The sequence below is a fragment of the Loxodonta africana genome, chromosome 19, assembly GCF_030014295.1.
Source record: "Loxodonta africana isolate mLoxAfr1 chromosome 19, mLoxAfr1.hap2, whole genome shotgun sequence".
NCBI lineage: Eukaryota > Metazoa > Chordata > Mammalia > Proboscidea > Elephantidae > Loxodonta > Loxodonta africana.
The window spans coordinates 21,735,873-21,753,528 of record NC_087360.1 but is presented as its reverse complement, the minus strand read 5'-3'; the positions used below and the strand labels follow the sequence as shown (position 1 = coordinate 21,753,528).

Below are 17,656 nucleotides of genomic sequence, written 5' to 3'. Positions count from 1 at the left end.
CTCCAGGGAAGAGCAGGCGGGGGTGAACCCCCTCTGCTTAGTGGAGTCAGCAGCAAATGGGGGGAGGGGAAGGAATCCCAGGGACTAGACTTGTTCTGGAGGTTAGTGGTGAGGAAGAGAAGGCAAGGCCGTGGCTTGGGGAGAGCTGCATCTCCATAGGAGGCTCACAGATGTCAGGGCTGTGGGCCGTGGCAGCAGAGCTGGCGTGATGTCAGGATTTAGGAGGCCAGGCTGCTTAGCAGTGCAGACCAGCTCCCAGGCAGCCCGCAGCACTTCTTCTGGCCCAGGCCACATTCCTCCAGCCTCGAGGGCCTGCTGCAGCCAGCCCTGAGGCTCCTGGAATCTGACAGACCCGTGCCCCTATGGTACCCACAATCCAGCTCAGCAGGTAGCCCTCCCACAGGAGAAGAGGGGCCCTGAGAAGTGAGGGAATGCTCCAGCTGGAGCGGCTGGGAGCACCTGGAGTGTGGGCCAAGCGTGAGGGGTGCCTCAACGGGGATGAGCAGTTTGAGGGAACACAGAGGAGGAAGTGAGGCTGGCAGGTGACTGCTTGTGCAGACTCAGCTGAGGCAGGAACACAGTGCATACTGAGCGCTAAGGAGGCCTTGGCACTGACGGGCACCCTGCACAGGGCATGTCCTGATCAGACAATCCCCTGGGCATGCGACAGAATGTTGGGGGAAAGTGGAGGCCAGGAGGCCATTGAGAGGGAGGCTACTGCACTGGTCCAGTCTAGAGGCCATAATTTGGGGGCCTTTTTGAAGGAGGGCAGGGCCCTAGGGACCATGAGTTGACATAGATGAGACTGAAGTGGCTGCAGGAACAGCCATTGGGCAGCCTGGGGTAGACAGTTGGGAGCCGCACCTGTGCTCAGATATATAGGAGGCCTCTGGCATGGCCATGTGTTGTGCATGCATTGGTGAGTGGGGGCAGCCAGGGCGGGATTCAGGCTGGGTTGTGGTGAGGGGAAAAAAGGCCAGAGCAGGAGGGGTAAGGTCTGTGGGTGGCTTTCTTACCTGGTCAATGACGTGCAATTCTCGTGTCCCCACAAAAGGTATGACCCACGGCACAACCGCTGGTTCCAGATCCAGTCCCTGCAGCAGGAGCATGCAGACCTGTGTGTGTGTGTTGTGGGCAAGTACATCTACGCCGTGGCGGGCCGTGACTACCACAATGACCTGAATGCTGTGGAGCGCTATGATCCCGCCACCAACTCCTGGGCCTACGTGGCCCCGCTCAAGAGGGAGGTAAGGAAGCCCCTCCAAAAGAGACCTGTTTCCAACCACTTTCCTTCCCTGGGAAGTGGAGAGGGTGAGGTCCAGGCATCAAGGCCAGTGCCAGTCACAGGCTAGGGAACAGGCCCAGTGAGCAGAGTCTGTGTCCCCTCAAAGACCTTGCACTGAGCATTGCTGGGGAAACCACTGAGGCTCAGCTGTCTTGGAAGAGGAGTCATCAAGCTGTCCTGTCCCTGTTCCTCAGAATCTCACCCCCTTCTCGAGGCTCACATGTGAGACCTTGATCCCAAAAAACTGCTTTAACCTTGTAGTTCAAAGGTGGACAGAAACCTTTCCCTTGTCTGTCCTTCACAACTGAGACTAGCTGAGGTGTTTCAAAGGATGTTAAACAGGAGGGATGTTGACAGAAATGAGACTTTGCTGCTTAGATCACAGACCTGCCCATGCTATGTCCTCAGACTTCTCTACCAGAGGCTCCCCTGAGGGGTAGGGCTACAGCCCAAGGGCCTTCCAGAAGCCAGAAATGTTTTTGAAGCTTTGTTGTTGTTGTTGTTTTTAATTATGGGCGTCTGGGCCTCTTACATAATACCTTGGTTTATTCCAATATGAAGATGTTTAATACTATGTTCATTGTGCAAAAGTGGTGTTCTGGGGAGGTGGCTTTGGAGTACTCAGACCTTGGCCCAAGAACTAGACATGGGATTCCAAGGGAAGGAAGAGGCCTTGCTGGCCCTACACTTCCAGATTCCAACCTCTGAGGGCAGAGTCTGCGCCCACTGGTACGAGCACTACCATTTGAGGAGTACCTGCTGCTACAGGCCGGGTATTTTCTTCGGGAGTCCCTGAGCACCCCAGAGGCAGAGGATGGTTCCAGACAAGAGTGCAGGCTCTGTCCCTGGCTCTCCCCACACTAGCTGTGGGACTTGGGCAAGATTTTTGGCCTTTCTGAATTATTCCATGGCTTCATCTCTTTATTTCTGACCTCCCCTGACCCCCCCAGTTGCTTAGACTTAGACCTCGGGGCTGGGGGCTCTCCCCGTGGGGCCTCGCTTCTGTCCACCTGAGTATGGCCTCACTCACGAAGCATAGCCGCACTGCCATAACCTCTGGTACCGCAACCTCCAAGCCAGTGATACCCATCGTTGCTCGCAGGCAAGGAAGACTGGACTTGCTCTTTGTGCCTCAGCTTCTTTTGGGGAAGGAAGCTTCTCTGGAGGGACAATCCCTATCCCCATCCCAGAGCGAAAGGAGCAGATTTTGCATAGGAAAGATCAGGGGACCCTTGAGATATGGTAGATGAGAACAGACTTCCCAAGTGCCATTCCAGAGTTGTGGAAGGGTACGAAAGAGCGTTTTGGGGCGGGACGGAGATGGGTGGGGGCAGCAACATGTCCCTCAGTGAATCTTTATCATGTGTTGCCTGGGGAAGCTGCAGTTCTCTAGCTTGGCCACAGAGGGGCAGCCTTGGTCTTCAACTGGCTACACCCAAGCTTCCAGCTTCCCCTCCTTTCCTTCCTTCATGCATTCATTCAGCAGCTATTTATCAAGCAATTACCATGTGCCAAGTCCTGGGGATCTAATGGTGACAGCAACTGACAAAGATCCCCCACACCCCATGGTGTTTACAGCCTAGCAGGAGAAACAACTCAACCAGGAAACAAATCAGTAATTACTAGTTTTGGTAAGTGTAACGAAGGAAGTAAAGAGGAACTGAACTAAAGAATTCCCAGAAGGGAGTTCAGTCAGGACTAATCTAGTGAATGAGTTGAGGGAATGCCCATCTGAGGAGATGTCACTTAAGCCAGGGCCTAAAGGAAGACAGGCAGCCATTTGGAGGAGGGAGGGCCTTGCAGGCCAGGAGCAAGGAGAGCAGTTCTGGGCTATTAAATAGTCCAGACAGAAAGTGGTGGCTGCTCTGCTGGGGTGGGGGCTGTGGCTGTTGGTAGTGGTGGGTTGCCAGGCTGTGGGGATGGAGGGAAGTGAGTGGATTCAGATGTATTTTGGAGGCGGGTTGCCCCAGACATGAACACCTGGGGGCATGGCAAGGCCAGTCGCTGAGAGGACAAACACATTTGGGAGTGAAAAGGAAAGGTTCCATCTAGAGTATGATAAATGTGAGGTGCCCTAGGGACATCCACATGAAATGCCAGGTTGACATTAGAGAAGCTCAGGGGAGTGAGAAATGGGGAGGCGTCATCAGGACATGACGGTGTTCTGGCAATGGGAATGGATGTGATGGGTTCAGAGGAACAGGGACAATGAAAGATTATTGGAGGAGAAGCCAGGGAGGTAGGTGGGAAACCTTCCAGAGAGCAGAGGTTTCCTCCTAGGAACAGAGGGGAGCCTCCAGGTCCTGGAGGCGGTAGGCGTGCAGCCAGCATAAAAAGTCTTTACAGTGTCTGCAGGAACTGTAGACATGGCAGGGCCACATTGCCAGCTCAGAACCCCTGCTCTGGCAGAGCGAATGGCCAAGGGAAAGACTGTCATGTAGCCTCACCCATTTGTTGCATTCCCCCACTTGTGTTTTGAGGGACTGCTATAATGTGCAGTCCCACCAGCATGCTCTAGACAAGTATACTGGTCACTGCAGCTGCAACAGGCTGTGAACTTGCTGACCCAGCAGCAGGCATCATCCTCTGGTCACATGTGCGTGGCCCAAAGCTTAGTGTTGTCTTCCTGTGCTTCAGAGGAGAGCAAGGAATCTCTGCACAGAGTCCCTTCTCTTCTCATTTAAAAACCCAGAGAACTTCTGTTTCTTGGAAGATGGAGTGTATGTCCTTTTCCCTGTTCCTCCACTAAATACAGCTAAAAATCCTTAACATTACATGTAAAATAAATATTAGAAGACCCTGAAAGGTTAAGAGAAGGCAGATCAGCTAGGGACCTTGGGACCCAAGGAATGACAAGGTGAAGTCTACCCTGGGTTTTCTTTTTGCCTCAAATATCTCAGGCTTGAAACTAATGAAGCCGGCAACTCAGAAATGCTAGTGGATGCAGACAAAAAAAGCCCCAACAAAAGACTATTCTCTTTAGCCAGAGGATCAGGAAAGAGACAGCCTAGTAAGACAGAAAACTTTTAGATAATAAGCACTCTGCTTTACCTAACACCACCCACACCAGCAAAAGCTGAGTGGGGAACCTAGACTTCCACCGTTCCCAGGCCCCCACCAGTAGGTTGGTGTCAGAGAAGGCTGAGTAGGGAACTGGGACTTTCATCCCTGCTGAGTAGTAACGAGACCTTCCCCTGCCCTGCTCAGAGTCAGGAAACCATGTGGAGAGCCCAGACTTCACCTCCAGCCAGCCATAATGAAGAACCCCTCCCCTTCCTCACTGAGGAGGCCTGCTGGAAAGTCAGGATTTACAACACCATCCAGAAGGAAAGAGGCCACCTCCTCCCATGTGGTGGCTGTGCATGTCACATGGGGAGCAGTAACTAGGCACTCCTGCCCATTCCAGCCAGGGAGGTATCAGTGGAAGCCTAGTAGGAAACTGAAACTCCCATCCCTGCCCACCAGTAAAGGAGCATTAAGAAGGCTGAATGGGGGACCTGGACTTTTACCCCCACCTGGCAGTGACATAGCAGCACCCACTTACCCTTGCCTCAAGTAATATGAGAAAAAGCCAACTAAAATGGAAGGGTCAAGCTCTTAGAGTCTCATAATACCCCAAATGTCCTGACTTCAGTTGAAAATCACTTGTCATGCCAAGAGCCAGGAAGATCTCAAATTGAATGAAAGAAGGAAAAAAAAAATAATTGCCAACACAAAGGTGATAGAGATGTTAGAATTATCTTTCAAAGATTTTAAAGTAGCCATCATAAAAATGCCTCAGGAAGCAATTATGAGCATGCTTGAAACAATCAAAAAACCAGGAGGTGAAGAAATAGAAATTTTTACCAAAAGATACATATAAAAGCAATAAAAAAGAACCAAATGAACTGCCTCCTTTGCCATAAGACCAGAAGAACTGGATGGTGCCTGGCTACCATTACTGAACTTTTTGATCAAAAGATTCTACGGAAGGATCCTAATCAGAAGGGGAAAGTGCAGAAGAGAATTTCAGATTCTCGTGGAATCCAGACTTGCTGAAGCCACTGAGGTAATGGCTTAAACTCTTGCCCTGAAGTAATCTTCACACCTTAAACCAAAAATACCCCCTGAAGTCTTCTTTAAACCAAACAACAGTTTAGCTTAACTAGTAAAAAATTTCAACCTTGAGCATTGTACTCTTTTAAGAACTATCTATAAGGGATCAAACTGACAACTGCAACTCAAAAGTTTAGGAAATTTAGGGGGCAATGAGTTTATATTAAGAGAGGAGGAACAATTCAGAAAGGGAAGGTGAGAATGGTTACACAACTTGAAGAATATAGTCAGTGTCACTGAATTGTGCATGTAGAAATCATTGAATTGATGTGTGTTCTGTGTAAATTCTCAACAGCAAAAAAAAAAAAAAAAAAGAACCAAATGGAAATTTGAGAATTGAATAATTAAAAAAAAAAAAAACCATTGCCATTGAGTTGATTCCAATTCATAGCGACCCTACTGGACAGAGTAGGGCTGCCCCACAGGATTTCCAAGGAGCGGCTGGTGGATTTGAACTGCCAACCTTTGGTTAGCAGCCATAGCGCCTAATCACTGCACCACCAGGGCTAAAAATAACAACTGAAATTAAAAACTCAGTGGGTGGGCTTCACCGCAGAATAGAAGGGACAGAGGAAAGAACCAGTGAACTGGAAGATAGGACAGTAGAAATTACCCAACCTGAACAACAGAGAGAAAATAGACTGGGAAAAAAAAAAAAAGGTGAACAGAGCCTCAGGGACCTGTGAGATGGCAACAGAAGATTTAATATTTATGTCGTAGGATTCAGGAAAGAGAAAAAGAGGGCAGGGCCAAAAAAAAGTACTTGAAGAAATAATGGCAGAAACCTTAACAAATTTAGCAAAAGATGTATAAACCTAGAGATTTAAAAGAAGTTGTGTGAGCCCCAAACAATATAAATCTAAAGAAATCCATGCGGAGACACATCATAATTAAACTTCAGAAAACTAAAAACAGAAAAATTTTGAAAGCAGTCAGAAAAAAACAAAACCTTACCTTTCAGGGAAAAACAATTTAAAGGACAGTGGATTTTTCATCCAAATCATGGGGGCCAGAAGGAAGTGGCGCAACATTTTTCAAGTACTGGAAAGACTTGAACTGTCAGCTCAGCAAAAATAATCCTCTGGGAAAGAAGCAGAAATCAAGATATTTTCAGATAAAAGAAAACTAAGAGAATTTGGTGCCAGAAAACTTACCCTGATAGAACAGCTGAAGGAAATCCTCCAAATAGAAAGGATGTGATAAAAGAATGAACTATGGAATATCAAGAAGGAACATGAGCAAGAATATGAGTAGACACAATAGGCTTTCCTTCTCCACTTGAGTTTTCTATGTTTGACAGTTGAAGCAAAAATTATAACTCTCTGATGTGGTTTTAAATTTTCTAGAGGGAATGTTTAAGACAATTATATGATAAATGGGGAGAGTAGAGGAACATAAGGGAGGAAAAGCTTCTACACTTCACTTGAAATTACCAGCAGACTGTTAATACCTAGAGCAACCACTAAAAAGCTACGTAAAGAAATAAAAAAACACTATACATAAATCAAAACAGAATTAAAAAAAAAAAAGTTAAAGTAATTCACATGATGGCAGTAGAAAGAAACATTAAAAACAGAACAAAGAAAAAATAAAAAGTATAACTGATGAACTTAAGCTCAAATGAGATTATGAACAGGAAAGGTTTATTGAAGAGCAACTGTTTGTGAACAGGGGAGTCTGCTTGAGATGAGCTCATCTGATTACAAATTTTGTTGGTTTTATATATTTAAAAAAAAAAATCAACCCATTACTGTCGTTAATTTTGACTCGTGGTGACCTTACATGTTACAGAGAAGTAGAATTGCTCCGTAGGGTTTTTTTGGGCTGTATTATGGAAGTCGATAGCCAAGTCTTTCTTCTGTGGCACCACTGGGTGGGTTCAAACTGCTAACCTTTAGGTTTGTAGTTCAGCACAAGCCATTTGTGCCACCTAGGCACCTTGTTGGTTTATATAAAAAACCCATTGCCATCAAGTTGATTCCGACTCATAGCGACCCTATAAGACAAAGTAGAACTGCCCCATAGAGTTTCCAGGGAGCACCCGGTGGATTTGAACTGCTGACCTTTTGGTTAACAGCCATAGCACTTACCTGCTATGCCACCAGGGTTTCTGTTAGTTTATATACTCAGTACAATTTAGGGTCTTTCCATGCAAACAGGGATCTTCCAAGGGGGAAATTACAGTAATTGGGTAACATTTGCTTAGTTGGCAAAAGGTGGGCTGTCTAAAAGCAGGGCTTTGGTTCATTACAGTTGTGGATCAGCAGTCTGTAGGTTAGTTTAAGCTTACTTAATCCCTTGTGGTTAGATTTGGTTATTTCAGTAAGTGCTTAGCTGACCTCTTCTGAAACGTCTTTGTTGAGCTGACCTTTTCCTAAAGCTGTCCTTACTAGAAGTTTTCGATTTCTCTGAAGGGTTCCAGTTATGTTTCTGGGTTAAAATTCCAAGAGTCTGACTACTCCTTCTATGTCAGTCCTTGTAAATATAAATAAGGTAAAGTGTAATTTATAATTGGGGACTCCTAAAATTGGGGTTTGAGTAAGGGCATATTTGAAGGTAGTAAAGGCTTTTTTATGTTTCTCTGTCCATGGAAGGGGTTCTGGGGCTCAGTTTTTTATTTATGTAGAGATGAAGCCAACTGAGAAAAATTTGGAGCCCATCGACGGCAGTACCTTGTAAGGCCTAAAAATCCACATAATTGTCTTTTAGTTTTGGGTCGCATAAAGGTCTGGATAGTCTTTTGTGTGTCAAGGGACAGAGATATACCTTTTGAGGATGAATCATGTCCCAGATAGAAGACTGTCTTTTGGGTCAATTACAGTTTATCCATTGATACCTTACGGCCCTTTTCAGCCAATTTATCAAATAAGAAATGGGAATCAACTTTGGAATTTTCTTCAGAGGTTTAACAAAGCAGAAGGTCATCTTACATATTGAATTTGTGAATTTCTTTGAGAATTTTAATTTTTGTAAATCTTGTTGAAGTGCTTGTGAAAAATAAGATGCTGCCTTGATAAATCCTTGAGGCATAACTGTTCAAGTACATTGTTGATTCTGCCAGGTAAAGGCAAAGAGATACTGGCTTTTTGGATGTACAGGGATGCTAAAGAAGGCTCAGCAAAGGTCAACTGTCATAAACCACTCTGAGTTTTCTAGAAGTTGCAATAATAAGGTATTGGGATTGGGCACACTGAAAAGTTAGGAATAAGAATTGTATTTATGGCTCTCAGGGCAGAGTCTCTGGGTGGTGCAAATGGTTAAGCAGTTAACTACTAACCAAAAGATTGGAGACTCAAACCCACCCAGAGGCACCTGGAAGACCTGCATGGCAATCTGCCTCCAAAAGGTCACAGCCTTGAAAACCCTGTGGAGCAATTCTCCTCTGCACACATAGGGTCGTCATGAGTTGGAATCTACTTAACAGCAGCTAAGAACAACAACAACAAAGGTCTTATACAAACAGATAACCTGCCCATGAGGTTTGTGGACAGGTAAATTGGGTGTGTTACAGGGACTAGTGTAAGGGATGATTAGACTTTTTTGTATTACTGCCTAAGCAGTGGGTTTGAGTCCAGTCAACACTTCAGGTTTTAAGAGATATTGAGATAACCTGGGAAAAGGTTTTGCTGGGTCAATTTGAATTTTCATAGGGTCTACACCTTTTATTCAAACCATATCTGATGTTGATAGGCTTTCAGGAACTTGAGATAGTAAATGAGTTTTGATTTACTAGGTCTAGTCAGTCTTGATGTTGAAGGTAATCAACCTGAGTTTGGGGTAAACTTAAGGGTACAGGATCATCTTTGATCTTTAAAACAGTGTTTTCCGAAGTAAATTTTATTTCACAATTTCATTTTGTTAGGAGATCTCTTCACAGCAAATAGGCAGGGGAAGAATCAACAGATTTAAAAAGCGTGTTTCTCAGAGGTCCTGTAGAGGTTGCCATAGGTTCAAAGAGGGGAACCTTTTGGATCTAATTGGGAATTCCCACCACAGATATAGTTTTGTCACTCCAAGGAAGATGTTGATGTAGGGTAGCAGGGTTTATAGAAGACATAGTTGCTCCAGAATCCACAAGAAAAGAGTAGGGATCCCCATTTAATAATATTTTTTGTTCCTCCCTATAGATTTAAGGAGAGTAAAGGGGGCCCCAAAAAAACCCCAGTGCCGTCGGTAAAGGGGGCAGTTTACATGAATTTCCTTGGAGCGCGACACAGTGGAGGACCTTGTAGCTTTGATTTTAAGGGTGGGGGATTTTTTTTTTTTCCAATGCCCTTTTTGTTTATAGTATTGGCAGGTCTTTGACTATGTGTGGGAATCTGTGAGGTGGCTGTCTGTAACTTGGCCGCAAGCAGTTGTTGTAATTGTTGAATTCTAAGTGCCATTAATTTGGAATTTGTATTTGATTTTTTTTCTGTTTTAGGGTTCTTTCAAAATACTTGGCTAAATGTTAGAGCTCATGCATGGGAGTAATTTCCCATTCTATTTTCTGCCTTTTCATCAAGTGTCCAATTTTATTTTTTAATCCATTTACAAAATGTGAGGATAAAGTAAACTTGGCATCATCTAAGTTCTTGACTCCTGAGTATTGTTTAAAAGTTTTTTCTAGTTTATTTTTGTAATCGCTTGCTGATTCATCTTTTGTTTATATGGTTGAATAACTGTCCAGTCAATTTTTATTGATAAGGTATCAGGAATAGTTCCATGTAAGGCTTCGTCTATTTTTCTGGCTCTTTTTATACCATTTCTGGAGGCATGAATGGAAGGATCTTTAAGATCTTCGTCAAGGTCGCTCCAGCTACTTTTTCTATTCATTTCTGGGCATCTGCAGGCCCCTCTAGCACATGAATAAGTTGGTAAAGGTCTGGGAGTCAAGGGTTGTATGTTCCTAGAAGAATTCTAAAATCTTATGTAAACTTGACTTGGTCTTGTTTAGGATCAGGAAAATCTTTTTCTATGGCACAGAGTTTGGCTGTGCTCCAAAGTTCAAATTCAGCTGTCGCCAGAACTTCGGGCTCATGGGAGGGTCTGATTTTCAAAGAAAACTGACCTTCCAGAAGATCTGAGAGAAAAGGAAGGGGGTAAAAAGGGTCAGAAGCATGTATAGGGTTTGTTTTTTGAGGGATAAGAGAGTATAGATGATAAGGGGTGTGGACAGACTAGCAGCTGTTCCTCCCAAAGTTAGAGAATTAACTTTATCTTCTATATGCTTTACAGAATCTTTTAGAGAGGCCGTTTGGAATCAGTCTGTCTTTTAGGAGCTTCATTATACCAGTCAAAATAAGCACCCCATTCTTTTTATGGAGTGTGGAATCCCCTTTTTTAGTGCACCTTTTAAATGAACCAGTTTACTCATGTTAAAAGTCTCCAAAGTGGCCTTGGTGTAGTCAGCCCATCTGCTTAAAAACTCACAACACACAGCTCTGTAGTGAGAAGACATGTAACGGGGAACAGGGGTCTTAGGAGGGGGAGGAAAGGAGGTTTAGAACAGGAAGAGCCTGTATTAGAATTCCTAAGATGACTATGTCTAAACTGGGGTCCCCATCAAAATGGCTGTCTGAAGGCACAGGTATTCAGGTACCTCATCCCAAATAGAACAAAAGGGTGACTTACCAAGATGACACCAAGGCTTCAAGTCCAAGTCACTCAGTAAACCAGACCAATCAATAAACCCAGGATCTCAAAATGCAGCGAGCAGAGCTCAGATCCGAGAGAGATTTACCCATCAGACTCCAAAGGTTGGCAAGGGATCAGGGGATGCAAGGGGTCCTGTGGGTACTGACGCCTGGTCACTCACCAACCACAGGGTCAGTCAGGGGCCTTCTCCAGATCCCACTTCTGACAGTATCAATAATTACATTAAATGTAAAGGGTCTGTATACACCAATTACAAAATAGAGATTGGCAGAATGGATTTAAAATATAACCCAACTATATGCTGTGTATAAAAAAACTCACTTGAAATATAAAATGATACAGGCAGGTTGAAAGTAAATGGATGGAAAATGATATATCATAAAAGCATTAATTAAAGAAAAGCAGGAGTAGCAATATTAATATCACATAAATGAGACTTCAGAGCAAAGAGAATTACCACAGACAGAGAGGGACATTTTGTAATGATAAAAGGGTCAGTCCATCAAGAAGACATAGCAATCCTAAATGTGTATGTACCAAACAACAGAGCTGAAAAATACATGAAACAAAAGCTGATAGAACTGAAGAGAAGTAGACGAATCTATAGTTATATTGGAGACTTCAACTTCCCTCTCTCAACAGCTAGACATAAAAACCAGCAAGGATGTAGAAGACCTTAACAACACCATCATCTAACTGGATCTAATCAACATTTATAGAACACTACACAACAACAGAAGACTACACATTGTTTCCAAGTACCCATGGGACATATGCCAAGACAGACCCTGCCCTGGGCCATAAAATAAACTGCAACAAATTTTTTAAAATAATTGAAATCATACCAGTGTGTTCTCTTACCATAACATAATCAAACTGGAAGTAACAGAAAGATAACAGGAAAATCTCCAAACACTTGGAAACTAAACAACACACACCTAAATAATCCATGAATCAAAGGAAGCCTTAAAAAAAAAAATTGAACTGAATAAAAATGAAAATACAGTGTCAAAATTTGTGGGGCACAGCTAAAGCAATGCCAAGAGGGAAATTGGTGGCACTAAATGGCTTACATTAGAAAGGAAGAAAAGCCTAAAGTCAATAATCTAAGCTCCCACCTTAAGAACCTAGAGGAAGAACAAAATTCATCTGTAAACACACAAATAATTCCCCTTAGAAAATGTACAAAAGATGTGAGGAGATATTTCACTGAAAAGAACATTACAGATATCAGATGAGCACGTGAGACGGTGTTCAGCATCGTTAGCCATTAGGGAAATGCAAATTAAAACCATAATGAGATATCACCACACACCTATCAGAATGTCTAAAATAAAAAATTGTGACAACACCACATATCAGCAAGGATGCAGGGAAACTGGATCACTCCCACATTGCCAGGGGATATAAAATGGCACAGCTACGCTAGAAAAGAGTTTGGCAGTTTCTCTTTAAAAAAAAAGTAAACGTCCAACATACAACCCCGCAATTGCTCTCCTGGGCATTTATCCCAGAGAAATGAAAACTTCTCTGTACATGAATATTTATAGCAGCTTTATTGGGAATAGCCAGAAACTGGAAACAAATCTGATCTCCTTCAAGGAATGAATAGTTAAGCTGGGGTAGGCACACACCATGGAATACTACATAGCCATAAGAAGGAACGAACTATTGATACACGCGACAACCTGGGCGAACTTGGATTGGCTTAAAAGGCCGGTCTTCAGAGGCTGCCCACTGTATGATTGCATTTATATATAACACTCTTGAAAAGACAAAATTACAGAAGCAGAATAGATGAGCGGTTGCCAGGGGGGAGGGTGCCAGGGAAGAGGATATGGCTATAAAAGGGTAGATGTGAGTTGTTCGTGGTGGTGGAATGTTTTGTGTCTTGACTGCATCAGTGTGTCCTGGTTGTGATATTTTACCGTAGTCATGCAAGATGTCATCATTGGGGAAAACTGGATGAAGGGCATGGGATGTCGCTGGATTATTTTTTACAACTACATGTAAACCTACAATTATCTCAAAAGCTTAATTTAAAAAAAACTCCCCAGTGAAATGGCACGTAAAGTGTTTTATATAATTTAACAACCAAAAAAAAAAACTTCCCCAGACTTCCACCATTTATGGGAGAAGACCCGAACTCTGAGTGTGCATCCTGTCCACTGCTCTGTCCCCTGCCCTCTGCCCTGCCCACCCCTCCAGCCTCCCCCTGTGTTCCCCAAACAGCCTGAGTGTCAGTGACACTGAGGGGGCAGACTGTGGAGTGCGGAGGTGGCCCGCCAGCATGGAGGTAGAAATAAGTGAAACGCTGAGGACCAAAATCAGAAGTACTGGGTGATATATTTTCTTTGTCCACGCACGTCCATCACTAAAGTGGGTTCACCCTGTGTATTTGATTTTGCATCTCTTTTTTCCTTGCGTATCATGAGTTTCGTATCGCTAAACGTTATTTACAGACAGATTTTGAGAGTAGGGTCAGCAGGCCTAGAGGATTGGTTGACGGCTGGAAGTTGGGGAGGTGGTGGTGACTGAGGGTGGGTTTGTGGTTCCCAGAAAGGCAGTGCCTTCTTCCGTGGCTGGCTCTGGGAAGCGTGATGTTTGAGTTCCCAACACAGATGGGATTTTTTAGGAGCAGAGGAAGGACAAGATTCGATTTCCCCCCTTGTAAGAGCTCAGAGTCTATCTCCGGTTCTGTAGATGTGTCCCCTATTGGACAGAGGTCTGGAGTCAATGAGTACAAAAATCCGGGGAGCATTCTGTGAGAACATGAAGATGAGGCTGGGCCTCTGGGCCAGGAAGCTGGTAAAGTTCGAAGCAGAAGGCGGGTGTGGGTCTGTGACCAGCCTCGGGGGAGGCTTACAGGGCCTTGGCACCACTGTCTGGGTCCCCTCCTCATTGCCCCTTGTACCCTGCCTGCTCTCTCCATGGCACTGCATAGGTGTACGCCCATGCAGGCGCAGCGCTGGAGGAAAAGATGTACATTACCTGTGGCCGCAGAGGGGAGGATTACCTGAGGGAAACTCACTGCTATGACCCAGACAGCGATACATGGCACAGCCTGGCAGATGGGCCGGTGCGGCGGGCCTGGCATGGCATGGCCACCCTCCTCAACAAGCTGTACGTCATCGGGGGCAGCAACAACGACGCCGGCTACAGGAGGGACGTGCACCAGGTGAGCCAGCATGGCCTCAGGGCCAGCAGCCAGGGGAAGAGGGAGGTCATTTTCTCTCTCCCACAACCTCGCTGCTTCCTTCTTTGTTTTCTTTCGGGCTAGAGATGGATGTTTCCAGCACAGCATTCCTCCAAAACCCAGGCCTAAACCCATTGCCATCAAGTCCTCCCACCCCTTCTAGTTGTTACTGATGGAAAAGTTAATAACTGTTTGTTTAGCAACGTGAGCCTTTTTTTTTTTTCTTAATTAAAAATTAATTATAAAGTTAATATAGCCACATTGCAGAAACGTTAAAACTTTAAACTTTAAAAACAGAGAAGGCTGAGGAAAATCACCCAGAATCTGGCCACTGTGACACTGGTTCTCAGCCTTTCTCCCTGCATGTGGTTTCTGCCCAGTCGTGGTCAGAGAGCATCCGCCGCTTTCTCCCTGACGCTGGTCCCAGCCGCCTCCCACCTGCTGGCCATGCAGGCTTCTCTCATACTGATGCCCCATTCATGGGATTATAAACTATGCGGACTAAACTACAAGTGATGTTTCGTTTATAGAGCTTTTCAGGTATTTTGGGTTATTGCCTTAGGCTAAAGCATTGGTTTTCAAAGTGTGGTCCCCAAACCAGTAGCATCAGTGTCGCCTGGGAACATATTAGAAATGCAGGTTCTTAGGCCCCGCCCCAGACCTGCTGAATTGGAGGCTCATGACATGGGCTAGCAATCAGGGTTTCATAGCCCCCACGGGTGAGAACCGCCAGGCCAGCGTGTGAGTTTGCTCCTGCCATCGTAACAAGCCCTCACAAATTTAGTGGCTTAAAATAATGCACCATTACAGTTCTACTCTGTCCTGTAGGGTCGCTGTGAATCTGGATCGACTCAATGGCAGCGGGTATGATATTACCCTTACAGCTCTGGGCGTCGTACACCTGATATGTGGCTCACGGGCTGAGACGCGGTGTCAGCAGGGCCGTGCTTGTTCTGGAGGCTCTCGGGGCCTCTGTCTCCTTGCTTTTTCGGGTCATTGGCAGAGTTCAGTTCCTTGCAATTATAGTACTAGATCCCGTCTCTTTGCTGGATGAGGCTGGAGGCCATTCCCTGGCTTGTGGTCTGCTACTGCTTCAAACCAAGCAGCGGTGGGTTGGATTATTGAATCCTTCGCACCTTGCATCCCTCCTGCTTTCTCCTCTGCCTCTTGCTTCTGCTTTCAGAGCTCATGTGCTTAGATGGCCCACTCAGGTAGCCCAGAATAAACTCTCCACCTCCGCCATGCCCTTTTGCCACTGAAGTAGCATGTTCCCAGGTTCCAGGGATTCAGGCTTGGATATCTTTGAGGGCATTACTCTGCCTACCACAGCTAGAGAGCGAAAAGTGATGAACGCAGCGAAAAGACTGTGGCTCTCAGTGCATGTTGCCAAATTGCATTCCTGAAGGGTCAGACTAGTGTCGATAGTGGGGTTTTACCACACCTTCACCAGTGTTGGGTTCTGTGATTTTTTTTTCCCCCCAAGAGTTGTTAATTAATAGTTGAACATTTGTCAGTGCCTGTCGTCTTATGTTCCTTGCCTTGCCAGTAGATTTGAATATTTTTCTGTGCATTTGTGTGAGCAGGGATAATGTCTTCTAGCACCTTTCAGTGTGTGGAGGAGAATCAGCACCCTCAGACGTACTGGCTGAGAGATGCCTAGCACATCGTGGGAGCCCAGAGGCAGGCAGAGGGATTGGGGTTGCTTGGAGTAAGCGTTGTACCCACGTAGGGGCAAGGGGAGCAACGCTGTTGAGGTGAGGGGCCTGGGCAGCAGACAGGACCAAGCAGCAGCCTGGCCCACAGACAGGATGTTCACACCAGCCACACACTGTCCTTCAGGGGTGCTGGGTCTGCCCACAGTCTGCCACACCCCTCATCCTAGGGGTGATCCTGGGGCCCGTTGGAGAATCCCGGTGTCTGCTCTGGTCGCATCCCACCCAGCCCTGCCCAACAGGCTACCCTGTCCCAGGGGCTGGCTGTCACCTTGGCCTTGCCTTGCAGGTGGCCTGCTTCAGCTGCACATCTGGGCAGTGGTCATCGGTCTGCCCGCTCCCAGCCGGGCATGGCGAGCCTGGCATGGCCGTGCTGGACAACAAGATCTACGTGCTGGGCGGCCGCTCGCACAACCGTGGCAGCCGCACAGGCTACGTGCACATCTATGATGTGGAGAAGGACTGTTGGGAGGAGGGGCCGCAGCTGGACAACTCCATCTCGGGGCTGGCCGCCTGTGTGCTCACCCTGCCCCGCTCCCTGCTCCTTGAGCCACCCCGCGGGACCCCTGACTGGAACCCTGACCGTAGCCAGGCCGACCCAGACTTCGCCTCTGAAGTGATGAGTGTGTCTGACTGGGAGGAGTTTGACAACTCCAGCGAGGACTAGGCCCTGGTGCCAGGTTCAGAGGGGAGGGTGGTGGGAGCTCCGGGGTGGGGGCAGAGGCCCCGGAGGCACCTGGACCAGTGCACTTTACTCCAGGGTGCAGGAGGCCTTCCCCCAGCACCTGGTGGCTTGCCTGCCCAGCCACCCTTTCTTCAAGCCAGCGCCTTGCCAGCCTTCCACAGGCATGGAGGAGTTGTGCAGTGTTGTTGCTGTGGACTGTCACAATGAGAAATGTTCACGAGAGGCATGGTCCTCTGAAGGAGTTTACTACGCCTGTCCCCCTCAGTGTGGACAGGGCCCGCCATCACCAGCTGTCTTGGCCTGGCCCCACTCACTCCCTGGTTCCGGTCCTTGCTAGGGTGAGAAAGCCACCCTTCCCCAAAGGGATCTGGCCACTGGCAGCCCTGGGTGGGGAGGCTGGGCACATTGAGCCCCTTTCTGTGGGTAGAGGGTAGGGGAAGCGTGGGGACCGAAGGACGGCAGGAGCAGCTCCTCCGCCCAGCAGCCCACACAGCAGCCCCCAAAAGGCCTCGAGGGAGAGGAGACAGATAAAGTTGTCTGGGACTGGTTCTGGCAGAAAAAAGATCCCCTACAGCTGGGTTTTTCTGATCCCATGTTGTTATTAAATGAAATAAAGCATCTTGCAAAAGGTGTTAATTGTTTTCCTGTGGCCATAGCCTCACTTCCTTTCAGCGCTGTGGCGTGCCTGAGCGGGTTTCCGGGTCAGAGCTGCTGTGGTCCTACAGACTGGTGTGGCAGCGGCAGATGTGCCAAGTCACACTGGGAGGGGAGAGCATCATAAACTCCCAGGGCCTGGGCAGTCACCTGCGGACCAGCTACCTGCCCTGTCTGGTGGCAGCCAGGGGGCACCAGCCCTATTTGGGCACTTTGTCCTGTGGTGAGCTCCTCCCATCCAGGGCACCCTGCTGAGTCCAGTCCACCTCCAGTTAGAAGTCTCTGGGCATGTCAGCAGAGACCCAGCCAGAGGGTCAGGACACGAAGCCTTAGAGGAGTTAGAGTCACACAGGGCAGGATGAGACAGTCCTGAACAGGAGGCCGTCCCACAG

The 17,656-nt window shown here is 46.7% G+C and overlaps 1 protein-coding gene across 1 annotated transcript in view; it reads left to right on the top strand.

Moving 5' to 3' along the window:
- LOC100671214 (kelch-like protein 22) overlaps positions 1 to 17,241 on the top strand; it is a 49,382-nt gene extending 32,141 nt beyond the window's left edge. Inside the window, exons 5-7 of the mRNA XM_064272390.1 lie at positions 1,055 to 1,247; positions 13,962 to 14,195; positions 16,215 to 17,241. Coding sequence (XP_064128460.1) covers positions 1,055 to 1,247; positions 13,962 to 14,195; positions 16,215 to 16,592 — 805 coding nt within the window. The 3' untranslated portion in view covers positions 16,593 to 17,241. The remainder of the gene's footprint in view (positions 1 to 1,054; positions 1,248 to 13,961; positions 14,196 to 16,214) is intronic.
- The last annotated feature ends 415 nt before the right edge of the window (positions 17,242 to 17,656 follow it).